At 41.7% G+C, this 25104-nt stretch overlaps 1 protein-coding gene across 2 annotated transcripts in view; it reads right to left on the reverse strand.

Annotated features, from left to right (window-relative positions):
* dhrsx (dehydrogenase/reductase X-linked) overlaps positions 1–25104 on the reverse strand; it is an 84652-nt gene that overhangs the window by 8608 nt on the left and 50940 nt on the right. For both annotated transcript variants that reach the window (XM_039649571.2, XM_039649572.2), the window contains 3 exons: positions 18700–18801; positions 14112–14319; positions 1559–1766 (listed from right to left, as the gene is read on the reverse strand). In XM_039649571.2, the coding sequence (XP_039505505.1) occupies positions 1559–1766; positions 14112–14319; positions 18700–18801 (518 nt within the window). The remainder of the gene's footprint in view (positions 1–1558; positions 1767–14111; positions 14320–18699; positions 18802–25104) is intronic.

The raw sequence follows: 25104 nt of genomic DNA on the forward strand, positions 1-25104 counted from the left end.
TTTTTACTTATCTGAAATTCAAGAGGTGTAACACATTCTAAAAGAAGATGAAAGAATCACATCTGATTAACACACACACACACACACACACACACACACACACACACACACACACCTTTGAAGCAAAGAGACAAAATAAATCCAATTATTGTTCACCCTGACACAGCGGCTCCAAACCTTTAGATTTCAAGACGAATTCCAAGAGATTGGGTGAGACAGACGGATGGAAAAGAAGAAAAGAGAGAGTGAAAACAGTGTCTCCCAGGATACACCACACTGTCACAATACCTTCTTGCAACATATTGGGGCATGTGGGTTTGTCATAAAGTGGTGTCATTCAACAGAGCACCTTTCACAACAGCATTTGTCACTGACTCTATCTAAAGGAAAATATTCATGAACTCATGAAACTGAATGCGTTTTAAAAGCAAAAGCAGGCAATTGCATATCGGAACAATACGCAATAACAGTTATTATTTTAAATAATATTAGTTATTTATTATAACAGTATCATTCAATATAGGATATTTATTAGCTGATATTTAATTGTGGTTGCTTGCTTCTGCCTATTTTTAGATTACTTTGGCAATCATATAACACTTACCTAATGAGAAAGATTAGACAAAAATCAAAAGGACTTTCGTATAATAGAGCTCCCACCCAGTGTTATAGTTACTAAAATAAAATAAAGAAATTTGTTACTTGACATGAAATAAACATTAACTGTGAAATAACATAAAATATAAAAACATCTTTCACGTGTTTTATTTCAGCTTACAGCATTTCTTATTTTCATGTAGTTTAACTTGATGTACTAAATAACCAAAACTAGAGCTCAAATAAAAATTAATAAAAACTACATCAAGAAAGAAAAAAAGATGCAAACTCAAATGAAAATGGAACATATTAAAACAAAAACGAATTCAAAATATGAATAAAAACTATAAATGTATCTTAATAAAACTAAACCAATACTTGTCCCAACACTTTTATAAAAATATCCAATATAGAGACTTTCTCATAAACAATTCATCTGAAAATAATAGTATTTATATATTTCATACTTTGGATTATAACGCAAGCAAGCATGTGTTTATATATTTAGCCTTATCAGCATCAATGGCTTTTACAACATCAATTTAATCTTGATAAAACATTAGTTTTTAGTTTCTAGTGCGTTTTTTTTTTAGACAAAATAGCACAGATTTATAATATTGGTCAATTAACAGGTATGACACATAATATGAAAATATTTTATAGTTGTTGTTTTTTTTAACCTATATAATTTTTTTAATTCAACCACTTGAAAGCTGTACATTTCATGTCCTAACTCTGCCCTGTGAGTGTGAAAACTGAAGCCTCAAGAATTCTCTGCCAAGCACAGACAGGTGCCTGAATAAACCATCACACTAGTGGCTTCGACCTAGTTTGGCTGACTTTCCAAAGTTTGGCAAGTTATTTAAATAAAATAAGGCAGTCCAAATACGCATAGGCAATTATTATCCTCCAGTAAACTTGACTAATGAGATTTTATAGAGGGCAAAATGATTTGCCTTACCCTAAAGAGCAGTTTAGCGAAAGGCTTCTTGGCTAGCTGGGCCGGGCCACACAGATTGTCATACAGGGCTGTGTTCACCATGCCTGGGTCCACTGCATTAACCGTTACAGGGTCTCCTTTGACCAGCAACTGGTCCTGCAGGTGGTAGGAGAACAGCAGCAGGGCCAGTTTACTCTGGGCATATGCACCATGTGCACTATAACACATCCTGAGGAAGAGAGACAATGGGAGAAAAAAGAAAGAGGCCTTGAGCATAGTTATGCAGCTATTTTGGTGTCAACAGCCATTAATGTGTTGTTTACTGTAATTTGTGTTTGACAACTCATTTTGACAAGAGTGTGCTTGTTGATGTGTTGTTGCTTCAAGTCAGATCATTCAGAACAGCAGTCAACGTTAGTATTTTTTAAATTATTTTCATTTCATATTAAAGTTTTAGTAATTTATGTTATGTGCTTTTTGTCAGGTTTTTTTTATTTCTATATAGCTATTTTTTTCCATCTAATATTTTTGTTTATTTTATTTCAGCTCTTCATTACAGCGAAACATTTTTTTTTTTTAAATATTTTTTATTTTTTTTTAATAATTTTAATTTTAATCATCAATAATGACTGAAAATTGGAATTTGGGCATAACAACTTTATAATGAACCGAATGGACATTTAGTTTCAAATAGGCTACAAATGAAGGGCATTTAACAGTTTAAGTGCATGGTAGATGATGGAAAATATAATTTAAATGTAAAAACTTGTAAATGAGCAATTTTACAGTTAAATAGCCAATATTCATTAAAGAAAACAAAAATCAAAAAATAATAAACAAATGCTGCGTCCCAATTCGCTTACTTATACTACGCACTAAAAGTATGTAGTATTTTTGTGAAGAAAAAGTACGTACTTTTGAGTGTGTAGCAAAAGATTAGGCAAGCTTTGGGACATACTATCACGTCATCTTTAACGGACAGATCTGTCGCGTGCTGCGTGCATCCTGTCATCGTAAACTGCCCTGTCAATCATCTTGTCACAGTTAAAATCCTCCATTCTGTATCTAATTTGATTTCCTACCGTTTCGGAGCACATTCATCTGCCAGTCGTGTCTTTCATGCGGACACTCTCCTCGCGTTTGCAATTTGAATATAATGATGCATTTAAAAAGTAATGGCTAAACGCATCTTTACAAAAGTTCACAATGCTTCTGCATATGCAATATAATGTGGACAACATTGAATAAATTAATTTTCGTCAGGTTAGACACTGATAATTAATCACTCAAAGCTCTTTATCTAAACCTCTCTACACAGCCGCGGGACTCGTGTCCTCTGTGTCTGTAGTTTATTTTTATTTTTTTTAACACTTTACTCGTGTTTGTAGTTTTAACTGAATCCTCGTCCACCGCGCAATGATTTGTGGGCAATATCAGCCGTTAGAGTGTGCATCGATCTACACTTCGGATTCTGACCGGATATAGTAGACCATCCGGGTATCTTTGAAACACTCATTTCAACATACTACGATTTGGGATGTACTAATTCTATTTTCGAATATTTTTTAGGACGGATAGTATGCTAATTGGGACACAGTTAAAATAAACATGACAACGATGTACTAAAAACAGATGACAACCTTGTCAAAACGATCCACGCGGATCTGCGAAAATTAGCAAAAAGGCTCGACTTTACATGCCAGGCCAGTAGTTGGCGATGTCACTTTGACAAAAAACACCCTGTGAACACGTAATACGCATGTGTGAACATGTAATATGCGTATGATGTCACTGTTTACACAAATTCAGATTTTTGTTGTTTACCTGGAGATAAAGTCATAGTTTTCAAAACCTTGCACTTCGTGCAATCACATAATCATTAAATCTCAACTTGTAAAAAGCCTTCACATTCTCATAGAGCTCGTAAAATATTAATCTGGGAATTTTCTTAGAGCTCCAACTTGTACCACGTGACCGCTGCAGATTCATTTAGGCATTGATAGCTTTATTTTTTCCTTTTCTAAGGCATTTCTAAAGCTACTTAAATGTCCTAATTTAACTAAGGCCAATCTAGGCTGAATCTAGTATGTCCTGTCTGTGAAACCAGGCCAATATGTATTTTAACTAAGGGTTGACCGATTATCAGGCTGGCCGATTATTGGTGCCGATACTGAGCATTTTTATGGTTATCGTATCGGCCATTTTCAAAACCGATTTGCCGATCAAATAATTTTATTTTGAAATGCGATATATTTGGCTCTAACGCAGCCACCTCTGTCGGAACTCGCCACTCTGTAGACTAGACTTATGCCCTTATGTTGCTGACTGGAGCTGCTTCACTGATCACACATCAGTTGTCTTTCAAAGTTAAGGCAGCAGCAGATTTAGCTGAAGAAGCAATACACTGAATTTTATACACTGAAAACAGACGGAATCACAGAATTCATTCATAAAAACATAATTTACTGTATAGAGCGGAATATCACATAAATAAATAAAAAGCAGGTCAGTACAATCAAACCGTAAAAAGACTATTTAAATGAATCCTGCGTATCTCTAAATGAATGGCGCAGATGCGTGATTTCATTTACCCCACCCACCCACCCACACACACACACACACACGTGACGCTTGCGCTTTTTTTAGCCTCAGCAGCATCATTATATGAGGACACGATTGCATAAACATCATCTCCAGAGTCGCTTAGTCACGTCATGAGCTTTTTGCAATGCTTCAACTGAGAAAAGTTATCGTCATATCATAGACAAATAGAAACACAAAGATCTCCACGGCAACCCGTCAAAATAAAAGTTCAGTTTTTCACAAAGCCTTAAAAATTTAATTTTTGTTAAACGTACAGTATGCAATTTTTGGCCACCAGGGGTCACTCATTTAAAATAATAACAAAAGACGTACTTTGATGACGTCGGGAAAGAGCTCACGGGAGTTGTTGTCGCTATCACTGACAACCAGCTCAGGTCATGGCATTACGTCATCGTTTCACAAAATATACAGATATACGGCATCTCTCTGTAGATTTAGCTCATCAAGCTTTAAATACAACCCCAATGTTTACCTGCGTCATGCTTTTTCTCCTGTCCCAAACCCTTCTCGGGTCATATTTTTCACCCGTACGTTTGAGCTTTACTGAGCTGGCTGTAGCAGCAGAACGTGCAGGCAAAGCGTAATCGTGGTCCATAACTATAATACAGACGGATATATTTATATTACACCCCTTTAATGAATTACCTATTTAGAACATTTTTCATATATAGGGCGCACCGGATTATAAAGCACATAAGATATTGCAGTCAAACGTTTGACTGGGTTTGCGTTATGCATCCACTATGTGCTAAAGGCTAAAGGGAATGTAGTGAGTGCGCGGCGCCGGAGGTGAGGCGTTTATTTAGTAAGCATGAGCGCGCTGGAGCGGGCACATAACTTACATTCGCAGCCTGACTCATACGAGTATTCAATGTGCGCGGCTCGCTAACAGCAACAGTTGGCTGTTTTGAATGAGACGACCCGGTTACTGTGAACGGGGAGCGTTTTATGCATTCTGTGACGCACGAGCAGCACCGGGGACAGTGTGTCTGTTAAGAGTGAGCGGGCACGATTTACACACATAAAAATACGTACAACTTTTTTTTCTTCGTCATTTTCTTTGCTTTATTGGCGGTAGTCCAGTGTTCCCCTTTGTGTTTGGCGGGTTTCGCCGGGTTCCGTGGGAAGTTAGAGAAAATAGAGGAGTCAAAGGTTATATGACGCCATAGACGGGCGACGAAACGGAAATAAAGAAACGTCCCGTGTCTTCGTATTAAACTATAAATTTCTCCGTATTTTAAAGTTGGTGGAAACTGTCGGGATAATGTAAGTACACATCTAATAGAAATATATAACATAGATACAGTTATTTTTGCTATTTTTAAAGAAGAAAAAATACATATTGTGGCTTTAAACTGTAAATAAATTAAATAAGTTTGATATTAATTAATTAGAAATACTTTTTAATAACTAAATTTTTATTTAAACATTAAAATAGAGTCTTTAAGTTTTACAAAATATTTACAGAATGCTGCTGGGTGCTCCCTGCACTTTTTTTTTTTTTTTTTTACAAGTTATTATTATTAATAAGAGTTCTCAGAGATATCTCAAAGATATGTTTAAAATCATTTAATTTTGACATTAATTTACAGTTTTACACCAGACATAGGCTATAATATATATATATATATATATTAGGGGTGTATATATATATATATATATATATAAATATAAATAAATATATATAATATATAATCGGCCCTGAAAATCGGTCGACCCCTAATTTTAACATTTAACATTCGTTCAACTGCACATCAGTTTTAGTTGTGGTATTAAAATTAGCATCAAGAATCATGAAATTTTGCCAGCATTGGTGCCTAATTGCTATGTTCACATTAAAAAAACATAAATTTATTAGAAAATCTTGTCTTTCTATGCATGTTTCGAAGTCCTAGAATGCCACAGAGTAAAGAATCCATGTCTAATCATTTGGCTGCTTCATTTATCCGTTATTTATACCAGCAGATGTCTTTGCGCCCACCCCTTCATCTCTCACCTTGAAGGACATATTTATTAGGAATCTTCTGTGCCAACCCACAGCATGAGCCAACCACACACACTTAACATACAGCGTGAAAAGAACTCACCATCAGATGCAAGCGGGCACCTTGTTTTCTGTTTTAGATTTGTTGTTTGTCAGTATTTATTGTCACACTCATAACCGCCCCATTTCTGCCTCCCAGGAGGCTTTGCAGAATTCAGTCAATCAATAAACAGTGCTCTGAATCACAGTGTATGTTATAGTGACTGTGACCTTGAATAGTAGCAGTACACGACTGCAGTAACGGATGAGGACTCAAGATTGAAAGCAATAAAAGCAGTCTTGAAAAAAATAGGTTAGAACAGTGGCAATATTTTGAGAAATAAATAGGACAGTATGGACTGACCTGCACAACAGGAAGATCTGTGTTTTTTATGAGACACATATTTTTGCCTTTTAAAAATGTTAGGGATGCACCAATATTAAAATTCCGGCTAATACAGACGAGTCAATATTATTTCCCCTGATAAATGTTTAAATACGCTATACTTGGTTATAAATTGTAACAATTCAATATTTTATATTCTATAGTTTTTTTGTCTAAATAAACTAAAAGCAATTATGTAGGCATCACAACATTATACCGTATGAACGGACATTCAGTTTGAGATCTGCTAAAAATGGAACATTTAACAGTTTAATCAGGGGTTCTCAAGCTGGGCCCCCTCAAAGCTGGTTCATTGCAGATGCATAAATTGCAGGTCTCTCGATCTTCAGCTCATCGCCCCTTTTTTTATGCTTCCGCCCCTCCGTGAGAAATGCGAGAGAGATTACATATTATAGTCTTCTTTGCAAACGGCAACATCTCTTACCACTGCTCCATCTGTTTTCCTGAAGCCACAATATTTCGACACCCATGACTTGACGCTGACTGGAGTTTGTAACATTTCACTTTCATTGCCAGCTCACTCTGACGGTTCCATCGCTCTTCAAAGTCAGACTCAACAATGTGTGTGAACATAAATAGACTGTGAAACTTAAGTAACGCGTGTGAAGTAAAAGACAATAATGAGGTTAGCGTCACCAGCAGATTAGGAATAGGTTGTAGGCCTATGCATATGTCGGAGCTGTTGCTGAAAATAGACAGGTGCCAAAAAAAAAACAACACATTAATCGATTCTCTTGTGGATGCATTGAATCGGCGGCTGTATAATAGATGGATCGATACGAATCGATTAATATTTACACTCCTAGCGGGCAGTAGATTATTTGTCAATACCTGACAAATACCTGTCAATACAATCACTTCTTATCCATCACTCTGTCTTTTTCTCTCAGTCTCCTGATCTTGCCCTTTCTCTTCCCCTCCTAAAGCTGAGGTTTTTTAATTTACTGAAGGCTAAAAATTGTATTAGGCCTATATTAATTCTCAATATGTACACATTCATTATTAATCTTGTGCCTAAAATTATGAAAATGGCTTTGTTGTTAAAAATTTGTTTTGTACCCGGCCCTCACAATGACAGTAAACTAATTATTACATCATGTGAGTCACATTGCATAGGCCTATTTGCAGTTCAAAATGATGAAATTAAAAAAAAAGTTTATTCTTTTGCCTGATTATTTTTGTCATTCGTTTAACATTTTGCTAAAAAAAAAAAAAAGTTTCTTATCTTGCCCGTAAACTGATGCGTCGGGACCATACACTGTAAAAAGGTCGAGACGCGCTGCTAAAATTCGCACTGAGCAGTATCTGTGAACATAAAGCCCGCCTAGTTTGATTTGATAGGTCATCTTAAATATTCTGACATTGACGAGCAGTGACAGACCAATGAGGCTAAGATGAACACACAGACACACACACTCTTCAGCTTTGCGCTGTTGCGGATTGAAGATGAAGAACGCGCTGAATCTGATTACAACAAGCTAGGGAGAAGTTTGCTTTAAAGCACCCCTAAAAAGGGCCTAGTGAGGCCTATGCACCCCGCTGTGTAAGCCTCTCAGAGACAAGGCACCCTATGGCACCAGCATCCAGACCCCTGGTAACTTAATGTCTGGTCTCTGGACAGGACGCAGAGGTTTTAGGTGACCTAACCCAAGCGTAGGGTTGGGTATCGGTTGGGTTTTATCCGATACCAGTACTTACTCGGTATTTTTTAAACGGTTCCGGTACCTAAACGGTTCTTGAAACTCGACTTAAGAAAACGAAACCGCACACACTTTGTCAAAAAAATAATACCCCTTTATTTACAGGGCCAAACTGGACGCAATATTAACTTACAATATAAATACAAGTAACATATGGTAATAATAAATAAACCAATATAAAATTAAAGTTCACATATTTACATAATATCAAATAAAACAATATTATATCAAACATGTAATTATACTGGAGATTAATAGAGATTACTACCAGGGTAATATAATATCGACATGGCTACAGGTTCCAATGTTTTGTCTGCTTTAACTAGTCATGTAAGTTATCTTGTCATTTACTAAGCTCTTAGCCAGTTTGATATTTCGTTCCCACTGCGTCTTAAACGCAGCTTTGAGTGAACATATGAAAGAGAACGTCTCTGTGTAACCTATGTTCTCTGAATAGAGAACAAAACGCTGCGTTCGCTGCCAAATATCTCGCGGTGCTGACAAGCTTCCTTTTTCGGCAGAGAACTCTGAGGAGCAGATGATGCGCGCGCGCTAATATAATATGACGACGTGAACATCAACGCGGTGCGAATGGTGATTCTATATCCATAGACAATCGTTATTCTGATGCGTAATTTTACATGTGAAATGCAGCCAAACATTTCACGTGTACATTTCACGTGTGTTTAATCTCCTCGCAATCAGCAGATAACTCCCGGAACGGGAGTCTCCCGCATATTGATAACGGCTCCCGGATGATCGCAAATTAGTTCAAATCTCCCGGAAGTAGAGCGAGCAAGCAAGAGCGCGCGTGCAGGACAGATCAGACAGTGCTTTAATAAACCGTATAGTGCGCGCACATCAGAGAGGGAGAGGGAGACAGCAAGAGACTGCGTTTGTGCGCCTCATGCCATAGACTCAGGAATCGAAATCAGGCACCGAAGTTTTCATTCTTATTCGGTCTGGTTACTACGTCAGAACCGGTTCCCTATTGGAACCGAGTTTCCGTACCCAACCCTACCCAGGCGGTAGTTGACACCATCAATTCCTCTAGAGCCCCCTCTACGAGGCATGACTCTACAACCTGTTTGTTGAGTGGTGTTCTTCTCGCGAGGAAAACCCAAACTTGCTTGATCAGAGCAGGGCTTTCCTTGCTGCAAGATGGGCTGGAGCGAAGGCTTTCTCCTTGTATGCTGCCGCTATCGCCGCACATCACAATGCAGTTGAGGTTAAGTCACTGGGAAAGCACGACCTGATCGTCAGGTTCCTGACTAAATCCACCTCTCCCACTTTCTATACCATCTTGGGATTGGTCTCTGGTCCTTTTGCCACTTCAGAGACAAAAAGACCTTTGCAAGCCTTTGTAATCAGCTGTACAACTACTCCTGGTTGCATTCCTACCATTCCCTTCTGGAGCCAGGTGGTGAACCTGCAAGCGCTGCCTTCGGAGGAGGCAGACCCATCCCTTGCTTTTCTCTGTCCAGTTGTGTACAGAACGCAAAGCCTCAGGACCTCAGATCAGCTCTTTGTCTGTTACGGAGGCTATCAGAAGGGAAAGGCTGTTTCCAAGCATAGGATGGCCCACTGGATAGTGGATGCCATTGCCTTGGCTTATGAAGCCCAAGGGGTTCCCTGCCCGTCCGGGTTGAGAGCCTACTCCACTAGGAGTGTCGTTTTTTCTTGGGTGCTGGCACACGGCCCCTCGCTGACAGACATCTGTTGAGCTGTGGGCTGGGTCACACCTAACAAGTTTGCTATGTTTCATAGCCTACATATTGAGCCGGTTTATTCCTGTGTGCTCGCTTCAACCAGCTGATAACCCAGAAGTTCCTGTTCAAGTGTCGGCTTCCCCCGCCACTCCCCTCCACATGGAGCGGATACGTGCGCTTTTCTGCTCCAGTTGGATTTCCCACTTAGGCGAACCCTGTTGAGTGTCTCAGCACCCCTTTGGCAGTCAGACTTTGCAGAGCCCTAGTGCTCGTATGCTTGTGTAGCTTGTGCTAGGCTGGGTTTCATATATGCTGACCTCTGCGGTAGGGGTGTCCATGGTTAACCGGTTAACCGATTAACCGTTTAAAATTGGATAACCGAGTGAAACCTTTTTGCTCGGTTAAGTGGCGTCAATACATATTTGCACAAAACTTTTGCGGGGTTTTTTTCTGATTGTCGATAAAAAAATATTGTGAAATGACAGCGTTTCTATTAACGGTGTTATGCGACTAAAACATTTTTTTTTCCTTTCGCGATAAGCCATTCCATTCTCGCGCTCCAGTTCACGGAGATCATGAAACGCGCCTGTTTGTTAAAGCACAACGTTTTTTTTATTATAGTGAGTTTACGCAAATAAATGTATTTGCGAATAATGTATTATTATTTTCTGTATGACCAGAAATGAAAGAGTATTTTAAGTTGTTTCCACTGAAAGAACTGCAATGAAACTGCAAGTGTTCACATGGGCATCTCGCAGCCTCCACACTAAGCACACACACTGGATATGCGTCAAAATATTGTGTTTATTTGTGCTTTGTTGCTTTTTTGGATAAAAGCGTCGTCTACATATGCAGCCTAATAAAATGTTACAATAATGATGATTATTATTATTATTTGCGGACACAGAGTTTTTGCGAAATGGACGTGTTGCCATCCTATGGTTGCCATGTGCGTATTTTCAATTGGCAATTTCAGTCTGAAGGGTGATGGAAACGCGCCTACATTAACTGCTCTGAACTCACCACTGCGTTTTATTTCTATAAATTAATTTCGTTTCAAATGGGGTCCAACCAGTTATTAAAGGTGTTAAAAAAATTAACTCATCTCGAGGTTGCGGCACGCACATGGTTAACCGAGTATTAACCGATAAGGGTCTCGGTTAACGGTTAATGAAAAACTTGAAAACGTGCAGCCCTACTCTGCGGGGATCCCATAAGCGTTTTCTTACATGACCAGCTCCCTGCGGCAAGCCCGTGTCTTTCCCTTGGCAGAGTCTGCTCTGCCGCCACTGTCCGGTGTAGCCTCCCCTTCTCAGGCTGAAGCCACCCCAGTGACATACCATATGTGTATTCTCCACATGGTTCCACCCTTCGGGCAGGATGTTTTTTTCCACAGCATCCCTCACCCCAGGAAAGGCACACTTTCCCAGTGTTATCGAAAGAGTCCCACTGTGTGGGGTATAACAGAAGTTTGAACTCCCTCTACATGGGCCTTTCGCCCCAGCCAGTTGGGGGTCTGAGGGCATATTTAAACGCGCAATTGAATGGGCCGCCTCCTCTCACTGCTGATGCTATGACTGGTTGAAATGATCCGGATGCCAATAATTGTAATGTAGCGAGGAGTTTAACAACTGCTGGGATGGAATGTGAACGCTGAGTCGGAGATTCTATGTCATCTTTGATTTCTTCCAGTAACTGTAATATTGCGTAGCTCCTTAATCTGTAACGCTTAATGATTTATTTTTCTCTCAACTGAAAAAGTGTGATTCTTGTGGCAAAAATCTCTTCAGCTCGTCTCCTTAGCTTATGTCTTTGTCTTGCTCAGATTACTGCTGCCATTTCACCAGGAGGCATATGCCAGGAAACCCGTTTCCTAAGTTACACCTGCTTTTAGGAGCCGCAAAATTTTCAGCGCAAAATAGAGGCGCGCTTTCACCGGCTTTTTCTGTACATAACGCAGAATACATAATAAGGTGCAGTTTATGCTTCCCCTTCCATCTTTTTATGTGACACTCCCACTTTCCCCTTGACCATCCCATGAATGCATATGCATGACACGAAAAGCGCATTTTGCCATTTTCAGTTCCCACAACAGGAAGTCTGTGCTTACATCTTGGTGCTTCCTGTTCTAACATACATCACCATGGTTTTACGCGCACTTCGCGAAACAAATACGCCTGAAGTGGGCACAAAAGCGTTAATACATCTGGCCTTGAGGGTCTTACATAGGGCGCTGGATGTGGTAGCAGCCGTGGTGTTTTCCATAGGGATCCCAATTACGTTGTCACATTGATGTTACGTGGAATGTGAGCAACTAACAGGGAATGTCTCGGTTACTAATGTAACACTTGTTCCCTGAAGAATCCCAATTACGTAACATCCCGTTGCCACCGTTGCTGACCATCGCTGTACGGCCTTTACAATCTCGGCTCCTTGGCAAAAAGCAATGAGTGCATGCGCCCGCCACCTGTTTATACCCGTGCTGCAGGGTGGGGCATGAAAATACTCGAAAGATGATAGGGCTTCCCTGAAGTAATCCCAATTACGTTGTCATGTTGACATTACGTCTCCCATTCCCTCCTTCAGGAAACAAGGGATACATTAGAAACCAAGAAGTTTTCCAAATTTTATTGATTCATTTCAATCACATATACCTAGTTGATGAACTCATTAGCTCCTTTGTTTGCCCTCTGTATTTAAGTTTCTGCCCTCAGTTTCTGTCAGTTCTTTGTCCTGGATTGTTTTACATCTATGTTGGAGTGGTTGTTCTATTCCGTGTCTACAGGTTTATCTTCTGCGTGTTTCCTTGTTAAATTTACAATTAAAATACTAATTGTTTTGTTTACTTTGTCTCATTTCAGCCACCCATCGTGAAAGAGTGGTGATGGCAAATACAATTTAAACGTAAATGAGCATTTAAGCCAATATTTATTGAACAAAACAAACAAACAGCAATAACCATTATGGCTATAAGCTGGAGTTTTGTGGTGGATAATTGTTTAAGGTGCGCTCAAGTAATTACGTGATTTCAACTTGTAAAAAGCGTTCACAGCCTTATAGAGCTTGTAGATTAATTTAGGTATTGAGCGTTGCCACAGAAATGCATAATCCCAGTCCGAGGACGTGAACAGCTCCAAGCAGAATGTCATGTGTTGTCATCTTAAAACTACGGTTATTACAACATGGTGTGAATGCAGCATTAGTCTATGTGGTGAAAAAAACAACACACTTTTATCTAATCTTAATAATGTGCAGAATTATAAAATTATGGCTAAATTATTTTACATATTGAAACCTAAAATGGTCAACTATCTTATAGAAAATTATCAACATTCTGATAATTTTCGCATCCATTCTTTAGTTTAAAATTGCTGCAGATTGTGGCAATTTACACTTCTTTTCTTTTGTTTTCCCTTTGCAAGCAGTCAAGTTAATTGTAGACCAAATGTACAGTATGAATGGTTGATTGCAAAACTATCAGATAGTTAAAATCTAAGAAAGTTGGGGAAGAAAACAGCTACTTCTGCATCAGGTAAGCTTTTATTTTTTATCCTTTGGGTAAACGTGTTGTATGATTGTATAGATACTATATAGTACTATAGATACCTTTTTTACGCCTCCATGCACAAAATGACCACCTACGATTTTACTGATATATCATGCAATATACATAACCCCTCAAAACTTGTGTCAAGTTTTTTTTTTTTGTTGAATTATTATTATTATTATTATTATTATTATTTAACAAGTAGGTAATTATGCTGATAGTCTCACAAACCGTATTTCGATAATATAGTCCACAGCACAAACAACATGGTAACGGTTCTCAGTTGGGAATGAGTTATGAAAAGTGAGATCTTAATTCAACAATACATGTTGTATGTTTTTGTTTGTACGTATGTGCAGTCAGAGTAGACAATTCAGATTAAATTTAGAATTCAAAAATGCAAAAACAGGCTATAAAATTTTGTGACTTTTGCATGTAGAACTAGATTCAGCAGTGGTGCCGAACAATAAAATTAAATTTTTTTCACACTTTTGAATTCATCAATTGCATCAATTCACCCCTTCCATTGACAAAAAGGCTTGAGGTAAGAAAATAATCTCAAGTGTAATACAGTAAACCTCTAACCTTCCCTGCAAGTCATCCAGAGTTAATCTTCCTCCATAATGGGTAGCTGAAGACATAATAACTATTCGGGAACATTTCCCAGGTTTGCCTGACTTCCTCAGGACATCTAGCAACAGGTTGACCAACAGGAAATGGCCCAGGTAGTTTAGCCCAAAGTGTAGCTCAAATCCATCCTCTGTTCTCCTCTCCGGAACAAGCATTACACCAGCTGCATACATAAAAGGAACATCATTGCTGATATATTATGAACAAACAGAATACAGGACACCAGGAAGAATCCTACTATGCTTGATCAAGTATTCACACCTTAAAATGATTCATAAGTAATTTCTGAGTCACTCTTTTGAAAAGCAATGAAAATACGCTCAGAGAACAGTGTACTGCATGCAGCTCTCTGAATACCCTGAATTAAGTATTGCTCGCTCCATTTTGATGTCATTCCAAGTTACGTCGGATGACGACGAATGGGGTTTTGCTTAGAAGGCCTATGGACTTTGAGTATTAAAAAACAAGCCAATGGCAAAGAAATGCCATGGGTCTGCAGAATTTGCATGGTGCTACAATGCCCCACCTCGTGGGTAATAAGCATTTAAACTTCAACCCCACTTTTGAAAAATCCCCAGAAATGGCACCCAAACTAAAACAGATACAGTTCATGAACCCTTTGCACTAAAAGCACAAGCATGATCTCATTTGAAAACTGACACTTGGTAGTTTATAGTAAATGTAGAATTAATTATTGTCATAATGAAAAACATTTTTTTAATAGCTTCAAAGTAAAGTTATTAGAAATGTATTTACTGTATATGAAACATCTTCATGAAAATATAATTGAAGTTGGCCCTGTAGCAATCTAGAAATGCACTGCAGCTAAAGCCATACGTGTGACCATTTTATATTTAAAATCTGAAAGTCTAAAACTCATGTCAAATTACTTTATTTTGAAACCATGTTTGTGCTCCAAACTTACTTTATAACATAAGCTGAGTGTTTTAAATAATCTTCTGTGATCTAATTTGGCTTCAGATTAAAAAAATAAATAAATCAGACAGAAAATATATTATTTATTGTATTGTGCACAATGAAAAAATCTATATTGATTAGCATTACATTATAAATATAATCTATTATTATGAAAATACCTGGCATGGCTTGAAAAACAAAGGTAACTCAAATATCATTGCAATCATGTTTATTGTCTTCAAAACATCTTTATGTGCATGTTACAGCAATCTCTGTTAGCTGTTTTTATGCCAGGCAGTACCTGGAATGTCACATGGTCATGGCTCTTCATCGTGTGTAGCATATATGGAATATTCTGAGCAGAGAGCAACCTCAGACTATTGGTATGAATTGAAAACACAGCACATCTCAGTAAGAAGCGCTCATAATGATTACATAGACGCTTTTTAGTATAAATTCAATAAATATTATTCCTGACTATAGAAATACTGTATAATGTGAGTCTATGAGAATCTATCAATATTTCTCCAAGTCTGCACATTTTTGAGCTAAAGCAGCTTTTGTTTTGTGGAAATACAGAGTTTGTTTTCTGAATGGACCAGCTGACGCTCATAATTCATATTATAGATATCGACTCATTTTCTTCATTTCATAACTCCTGAAACAAATAATATATACAGGGGTTGGACAATGAAACTGAAACACCTGGTTTTACAACACAATAATTTGTTAGAATGGTGAGGGCCTCATTTTGCATCCAAATACAGCACCAATTGACAGATAGAAGTCCTTCACAGTGACCAGAGGGATTATGAGCCGTTCCTCTTTCAGAACAGTGTCCAGGTCACTATATGATGCTGGTGGACTCGCTCCTCCAAAACACCTCAATAATTTTCAGATCTGGTGACTGTGCAGACCATGGGAGATGTTCAACGTCACTTTCATCTTCATCAAACCCTTCTGTCACAAGTCTTGCTGTGTGTGTTGGTGCATGATCATGCTGATACACGGTTTGAGCATCATGATCCTCCAGAAGGGTTTGGTAGTCCTCGGCAGTGTCGTGTCCATCAAATACAATCAGGATTGTCATGATATTGGAGCTCAAACCATCACTGATCCACCCGTGCTTCACTCTGAAGATTGGCCGCCAGGCATATAGATGTGAAACCTCCAACATTGGCCAGTGTTTCAGTTTCATTGTCCAACCCCTGTAACTGTCACTATAAGTTTCTCACAATACAATAGTGAATACCCTCTGAGTAACAGTTACTCCAACCTGCCGTCAGACCTTCTACCCGTGGTCGAACCTCAGTTTTCTACGGGCTGGAGTGTAGCTGGAATGAGCTTCCCAGCACATTGCTGTCTCAACAGATGCCTCAACCACAGGTTGGAACGCCATGTGCAATGGACATGCTTCCGCGGGCTTCTGGACAGGACTTCAGCGCTTATAGCATGTCAATTGCTTTGAGTTGCTGGCAGTACGCCTTTCTCTGCACCCCTTTCGGGCGCTGCTCAAGGGTCAACACGTACTAGTCCGATCAGACAATTCCGCCACCAGCAACACCCAGCACATTCGCCAGATTCTATAATCTCTGAGTGGAGCCTGTGTCCTCTCATGTACTCGCTTCAACCAGCTAGTAATGGACCCGCTCAGGTGTCTTCATTTGCTCGCCATTCCACTTCACAGCAATATTTTTCTCAGGTGAGCTTCCCTTAAGCCCCGAGTTCCTCCAGCACTGCTGACGTCGACGCCATTGTCTATTGCCTGTGCGTTGACTAGGTGCATCCGTGTGCATGGTCCCCACCTGGGTAAACCCCACATGTATATTTCCACTGTAAGCCTCTCTGAGCAGCATGCGTCTTTCCCTTGGGAAGCCACCTTGCCACCCCTGGGGTTGAAATATTCCACCTGCGGCTGGTCATATGTGTACTGGGTGACAGCTGTGAAGGTGGCGTGATTAGACTGGTAACCCCATTCGTCGTCATCTGACGTAACGTGATAACAAAAGGGAACGTCTTGGTTACATATGTAACCCTTGTTCCCTCAGTATGGAACAGAGACGTTACGTCTTCCTGCCACTTCCGTGTACCGCGGTAGATCGCTTGAGCTCAGTCTTGGCTCCTCGAAGATAAATATCTGCATGTTGCTGGCATCCTCCTTTATAATCACGAGGTGGGGCGGAGTTGCGGCATGCAAATTCCACAGACCCATGGCATTTCTAAGCCATTGACTAATTTTTTAATACTCAAAGTCGATAGGATTTCGCTGTCATCCGACATAACGTCTCTGTTCCCTACTCAGGGAACGAGGGTTACATACGTAACCGAGACATTTATTGATTCACATCTTTTTGAATGGCTTTTAACACACACAGAGAATGATATCAGAGATGTCTTCATATGAAACTGAACAAGCGAATAACCATTTCCTCCATTAAAGGTCTTAATGTGATTTTTCAGCTTAATTCATGTTCTCGCTGAAAAGAAAATGAAAAGATGTGAAGATCATCATGCGTCACATTCACACATAAACATACCCTTCTACAAAAATGCACTTCTATGTCTTTATAAAGAGCGACCACAAGATAATTAAAGTTGGTGAATCCCAATATTAAATGGATGTAATCTGGTTTAAAACCCTGGCCGAGACTGAGCACCAGCATTCATGCGGAAATAAGCCTCTGCTCTTGAAAACATGTTTCATCATTATTTTGCTCTTAATAGAATTACAGCTCAGTTCGCAGGAGAAAACAATAATCAGGATTACAAAAATGTCCTCAGCATATTAAATGAACATTAAACAGTATGTTTTTAATTACACTCACACTGGAAAGTTGAACCTAAGGAATCCTATTTTTTTTTTCAATCCATGTTCTCTGAAGAGAGAATCAATGTCCCTCAACTCTTCCTCAGACACATGCAGTGTCCTGTGCAGCCAGAGCACTAGAGGGGTCAAGCGTTGACCTTTCGGCATCATTAGACCCTCAATGGGGTGGCACAAATACATTGATCCATCAGCTGGCATCAGATGGGAGGGGTGTACACCATAGAGAACAAACAGATAAAAGGGGAGCGTGAATTATTAATTCTCTCTGTTAGGGAGAGGACACTGTGTGACTGTTCCTGTCATTTTGGGACATTCCCTCGGGCAAACTTCTAAATAAAAGTCATTCAGTTAAAACAAACAACCCCTAAGGCCCTCAGGACAAAGACTAGACATGTCCAACAGAGCGAGCTTTGGAGTATGCAAGAGATTGTAAGACCGTTTATAGGAGACAAGCTATAAATGATAAATAGTTAATGCATTAGGTATCATGAACTTGTATTACAATTTCATGTCTGTTCATTATACATTAATTTTAATACATACAATGTGAAATCTATCTAAACAATATAAAAATGAATATTAAGCTAATGTAATAAATGCTGTAAAATTGTTTATTGTTAATAAGAAATCTTTAAATCATTAAATAAATAAACATGAAAATATAAATATAAACATTTAAAAATGTTAGACACTGCAAATATGAAAATAACAACAAATAATACAGGCCAGCTGTGGACTAATGATGTATTTTAAGGGGAAAAATTGCCTAAGGCAAGAGGAATTAATGAATTTACATACCATTATTGACAAGGACGTGTAGTGGCAAACCTGTGGATTTATATCTCTGGACAAACTGCCGCACAGATGTCAAAGAGGCCAAATCCAGGTACATGAACTGCACTGAAAGCAAACAGATTACAAAATCAGTCCTAAAGCAGCACATTTGAGAGCAAATTCAGAAAAGAAAAGGGATAGTTCACCCAAAAATGAAAATTACCCCATGATTTACTCACCCTCAAGCCATCCTTCTTTCTGACGAATAGATATTTCATTCAAAAATATCCTGGATCTTCCAAGCTTTATAATGGCAGTGAGCGGAGTATATCATTTTGGCCAAAAAAGTGCACCCATCCTCCATAAAAGTACTTCACATGGCTCTGGGGGTTAATAAAGGCCTTTTGAAATAAAACGATGTGTTTTTGTTAGAAAAATATCTCACAAAATATCAAATAATAATTTTAATATAGTTATATAGTAGCTAGTTATTTTAGTTGATAAAGATTTAACTTATAAAATCTTATCAACTAAAATAACTAGTTTCCGACAGACGGCTGTACGCATCAATTTATGTTGAAAGAAAAACCCTTCCCTTGACCTTATGTCATACATCATGTCAACTATTGCTCTTTTGGCAAAAATCGACTTGCTTAGGCCGTCTGCTGGATGCTAGTTCCCATTCAGGGAACTTCGAGCTGCGTGTAAACGCCGTGGGAACGCCTCTGCGTGACGAGTCATGAAGCACGTATGAAATCTGTCCAATGGCGAGACGGAACGTCATAGGCGGGGTGACGTATCGACCAGGAAACTATAAAGCATCCCCGAAACACAAGCGCAACAGCTTCTGAGTCTTCACAAGCGCTCTATGTATGAATTTTGTCTGTCTGTCTAATATTGTATATTTATATATATTGATATGGCGAGCAAACAACAGCAGAATTTCAGAAAGTGTGTTCATCCCTGCCCTCGCTTCATCACGGGTGGGGATACACACGATCTGTGTGTTGTTTGTTTGGGAGTGCAGCATGCTCAGTCGGCTCTCGAGGGGGCCGGCTGTGAGCACTGCGAGTGTCTGCCCATGAAGACACTTCGCTCCCGCCGGGCACTCTTCGAGTAGAGTGGTTCGGTGCGCGCTCCCCGCGGCTCGGGTCCCGCTGCTGCCGAGGCACAGCGAAGGCTTGCGTCGTGGGGATCGCAGATGGATCTATCAGCGGGGATTGAGACGGGCCCCGCCCTTTCTCTGCCCTTACCTGGTAGATCCAGTGCCTCAGTTCTCGCTGCGGGGGTCCGCGTTGCGGTTTTCCTGCCCGGGCTGAGGCGCCATCACTTCAATTATCCAGTTCTGAGGAGCTGGATGTTGAAAGTGTGGATGCAGAGTCTATGGACTCAGTGGAGAGCGAGGGAAGCTCGTTTGCCATCCCAGTCTCCCGCGAATGTAGTAAAAAAATAAATAAATAAAAAGGAAAAAAAAAAAAAATGGAGGTTTTTGACTCGGGCTGTGGAAAAATTAACCATTGAATGGCCAGTTGAGAAACAAGAGTCGAGAGAGTAAAATGGATGAGAGATTTTTAATATCACACTCACTACCTCCATGCCGGTGTTTGCCCTTCTTCCCCGATCTACACACCGAGGTGTGTAGATCGTGGAACAAACCAGTGTCAGCTAGAATTTTGACACACCAGACCTCTATGTATGCTAATATTGCTGGGTCTAGGGGTCGTCGGCACTGACGTGATTAATGAGATACTGCGTCAGGCGGCAGATATTTCTCTCCGTGCCACCAAGGAGACGGCCAGATCAGTCGGCCGCTCTATGGCAGCCCTGGTGGCCACGGAGAGGCATCTGTGGCTAAATCTGGCTAATATGAAGGAGAAAGATAAAGCGTTTCTCCTGGATGCGCCGCTGTCGACCGAAAAAAACAGGCAGCGGCGCTCCAGAAATGTCTCCCCTCCGTACTCATCCTTCGGGGGCTGCTGTGCGAGAGCAGCCCCGCCCGTCGAGAGAGCGTCGCGTCTCGGGCTCCTCCCCAGCAAAACTGGGCTGAGACGCGGCGTTCTCAGGCGAGGTCTTCCCGTAGAACCGATCTGAGGACGGTTATTGTCGCCAGGAAGGCTTCGTCGAAGAAGTCCTGACGCCACTGGTGTCAGGCTACTGAGGGTGGTCCCCACCGTGAGACAGAGGTGTTTGCCGCTGAATCCGGCGCCCGCTCTCTCTCGGTGCCCTCAGGGGTTCGTTCTGCCAACCCTGCCTGTAATGGGGGGTGCAGACGGTCCCAGCGAGCGATTTCCCGAGGGACGCTCGTTTGCTCCGAGGAGCGATACAGAACGGTCGTTAAACCCTGCCTGTGCGCGGTCACAGGGCGCTGTTTCTGTTTTTAAAAACTACTCCAGAGGCCAGTCTCGAGAGACTGGTACCCTTAGTAGAATTTCTGGTAGAATGGGGAAGTCTTCCAAATATATCTCGTTGGGTCCTGCAGACTATCGAACGCGGGTACGCGATCCAGTTCAGGTCGCGTCCACCTCGTTTCCGGGGGGTTTTGCCCACAGTGGTGACCCCCGAGCAGGCTCTGGTTATGGAACAAGAAGTGAAAGCTCTGCTACTGAAGGGGGCGATAGAACGAGTTCTTCCTCCCGACAGAGAGCTGGGGTATTACAGCCGGTACTTCATTGTTCCAAAGAAGGATGGGCGGCTGCGTCCGATTTTAGACCTGCGCCTCTTAAATCGGTCAGTAGGGAAGCTCAAGTTCTAAATGCTGACTCTCAAGCAGATCGTGTCACAGATCAGGTCCGAGGACTGGTTTGTCACGATAGACCTAAAAAAAAAAAAAAAAGACGCGTACTTCCATATCTCCATCCTTCCGCAACATCGGAAGTTCCTGAGGTTCGCTTTTTGGGGCGAAGCGTACCAATATTGGGTCCTTCCATTCGGCCTAGCGTTATCTCCTCGAACCTTCACGAAATGCATGGACGCGGCCTTGGCCCGCTGCGTCTCCAGGGCATTCGCATTTTAAATTACATCGACGATTGGTTGATTCTGGCTCAATCGGAGCATCAGGCGATTCGGCATCGAGATGCCGTCCTCGCCCACATCAGAAGGTTGGGGTTGAGACTCAACGCTAAGAAGAGTGTGCTTTCGCCAGTTCAGCGGACCACTTTTCTAGGCGTGGTATGGGATTCGACGACGATGCAGGCACGTCTGTCGCCGGCTTGTATAGCCTCGATTATCTCGACTGTCAAGCAAGTGAAGCTAGGCTAGTCACTCACTGTAAAGGAATTCCAGAGAATTCTGGGTCTGATGGCAGCAGCATCCAACGTGTTACCGTGCGGCCTGCTGTACATGAGACCACTACAGTGGTGGCTCAGGACCAAGGGGTTCTCCCCGAGGGGAAAGCCGCTCCGCAAGATCAAGGTCACGCGACGTGGTCTCCGTGCCCTGGCTATGTGGAAAGAACCTTGGTTCCTGTCCCTGGGACCTGCGCTGGGAGCCCCGTGTCGCCGGGTATCGGTGACGACGGATGCCTCTCTCACGGGCTGGGGAGCGATCATGAGTGGTCGCTCGGCCCGCGGGTTGTGGCAAGACCATCATCTCCGATGGCATATAAATTGTCTAGAGATGATGGCGGTGTTTCAGGCTCTGAAACACTTTCTCCCAGACCTCAGAGATCATCATGTTCTTGTCCGGTCAGACAACATGTCTGTGGTCTCTTACATAAACCACCAGGGGGGTCTGCAGGGACCCGTTCTGCTGAACCTGCCTGTGAGGGTGGGCGCAGACGGTCCTAGCGAGTGGTTTCCCGAGGGAAGCTCGTTTGCTCCGAGGAGCGATACAGAACAGTCGTTAAACCCTGCCTGTGCGCGGTCACAGGGCACTGTTTCTGTCTCTATAATTACTCCAGAGGCCAGTCTCGAGAGACTGGTACCCTTAGTGGAATTTCTGGCAGAATGGGAAAGTCTTCCAAATATATCTCGATGGGTCCTGCAGACTATCGAACGCGGGTACGCGATCCAGTTCAGGTCACGTCCGCCTCGTTTTCGGGGGATTTTGCCTACAGTGGTATCCCCCGAGCAGGCTCTGGTCATGGAACAAGAGGTGAAAGCTCTGTTACTGAAGGGGGCGATAGAACGAGTTCTTCCCCCCGACAGAGAGTTGGGGTATTACAGCCGTTACTTCACTGTTCCAAAGAAGCTAACGATATACGCCTCCCTCACGGGCTGGGGGCGATCATGAGTGGTCGCTCAGCCCGGGGTCTGTGGACTTTCTCCCAGACCTGAGGGGTCACCATGTTCTTGTCCGGTCAGACAGCACATCGGGGGTCTTTTTATAGACCATCAAGGGGGTCTGCGCTCATGTCCATTATTCAGGCTAGCGCCAGATCCTTCTGTGGGCCCAGGGGAAGCTTCTTCTTTGGCGATTATATATCCCAGGATATTTAAATCGGGGAGCAGACATCCTGTCGAGGCAGGGGCCGAGGCCCGGGGAGTGGAGACTCCACCCCGAGGTGGTGGAGCTCCTATGGAGTCATTTCGGTCATACCGAGGTAGGCCTATTTGAATCCAGGGACTGAGACACTGCAGGCTGTGGTTTCTCTGTATCCACCAGCCCCTCTGGGGTTGGATGTGATGGTACAGGAGTGGCCGAGGTCACCCCTGTACGCATTTCCCCCGATTGCTCTGCTCCCAGGAGTTCTGGAGAGGGTTCACCGAGTCGGGGTCTTTCTACTGTTAGTAGCCCCGCGTTGGCCGGCCCGAGTATGGATGCGGGTCGATACTTCACCCCCGCCCAGATCTATGGAGGTTGTGGCTTGGCCTCTGAGGGGGCCCAGCTCATAGATTCGGGTCTCTCGACTGAGGTCGTGGAGACCATCCTCCAATCCAGAGCTCCGTCCACGAGGAGATTATATGCCTTGAGGTGGCAATGTTTCACCTCTTGGTGGGGAGAACACCAGTTGGACCCAGTTAACTGCCCGGTGTGGCGGTGCTGGAATTCCTTTGGAGCATTTCTCCACAGGGTTATCCCACTCCACACTAAAGGTGTATGTGGTGGCCTATCTGCTTACCACGTCCCTTTGAGTGGAGCTTTTCACGGGAGATACCCATTGGTAATTCTTTTTCTTCGTGGTATTGTGAGGTCAGACCAAGAGAAACTAATCTGCTCTGCCCTCTGAGGGCTCTAGATGCTTATGTCCACAGAGCTGCCCTGTGGAGAAAGCCTGAACAGTTATCTGTTTGTTTTGGACCTCCGAAGAAAGGTTGTCCCGCATCTGAGCAGAGGTTGATTAAGTGAGTGGTCGAGGCCATCTCATTTGCATATGAGTCCGCCGGTCAGCCTTCTCCTTTGGCTGTCTGGGCTCACTCAACCAGGGGTATGGTAGCTCCGCTCCAGGGGCGCAGGTGCTTTCGTCTAAATATGTGCCTGATTTCATACAACGGACACCTGCTCGCATGGCGGCGTTGGTATTAGCGTTCCCACGGCGTTTACACGCAGCTCGAAGTTCCCTGAATGGGAACGTCTCTGGTTACGTATGTAACCCTAGTTCCCTGAAGGGAACGAGACGCTGCGTGTCTATGCCATACTCCCAGCATGCCCGTGAGCGCTTGCTTCAGTCCTATCAGAAGCTGTTGCGCTTGTGTTTCGGGGATGCTTTATAGTTTCCTGGTCGATACGTCACCCCGCCTATGACGTTCCGTCTCGCCATTGGACAGATTTCATACGTGCTTCATGACTCGTCACGCAGAGGCGTTCCCACGGCGTTTACACGCAGCGTCTCGTTCCCTTCAGGGAACTAGGGTTACATACGTAACCAGAGACGTTATTTTAGTTGATAAAGTTATGAAAATGTATATTTTTCTAACACAAATGCATCGCTTCACTACAGAAGGCCTTTATTAACCCCATGGACCTGAATGCATTATTTTTTATCAGGGATGAATGCCCTTTTTTTGGCTTCAAAAAAATAATCCTCTATTCACTAGCATTAAAAAGCTTGGAAGAGCTCACCTCATGTGTTTCAAACCTGTATACTTGGACCTGGATATTTTAAAGAATGTTGGTAAGATAGAGACATTTCCCAATAAATAAATAAAAAAATTATATATATATATATATATATATTTATTTTATTTTTTTTTTCACAAAAGAAAGAAATACATACAGGTTTAAAACAACAGGATAGTGAGTAAATAATGGCAGATTTTTTTTTGCCATTTTTTTTTTTGGTGAACTATCCCTTTACATACTTTCTTCAAAACGTAGGTTTGTCAAGCAAACATATTGCATTTGTTTTGAATAATGTAACTTTTCTTATAAAAAGAGGTATTTACTTTCTTTGTTTCCTTGAATTTCACTTTAATTTTACTGCCTTACATTAAAATCTGAACTGCACTTATGAATCTTGTTTGAGCAATGCAAAATCAAACAATGCAAAAA

This window comes from Pimephales promelas, chromosome 6 (genome assembly GCF_988280905.1).
Source record: "Pimephales promelas chromosome 6, fPimPro1.hap1.1, whole genome shotgun sequence".
In the NCBI taxonomy this organism is placed as follows: Eukaryota; Metazoa; Chordata; class Actinopteri; order Cypriniformes; family Leuciscidae; genus Pimephales; species Pimephales promelas.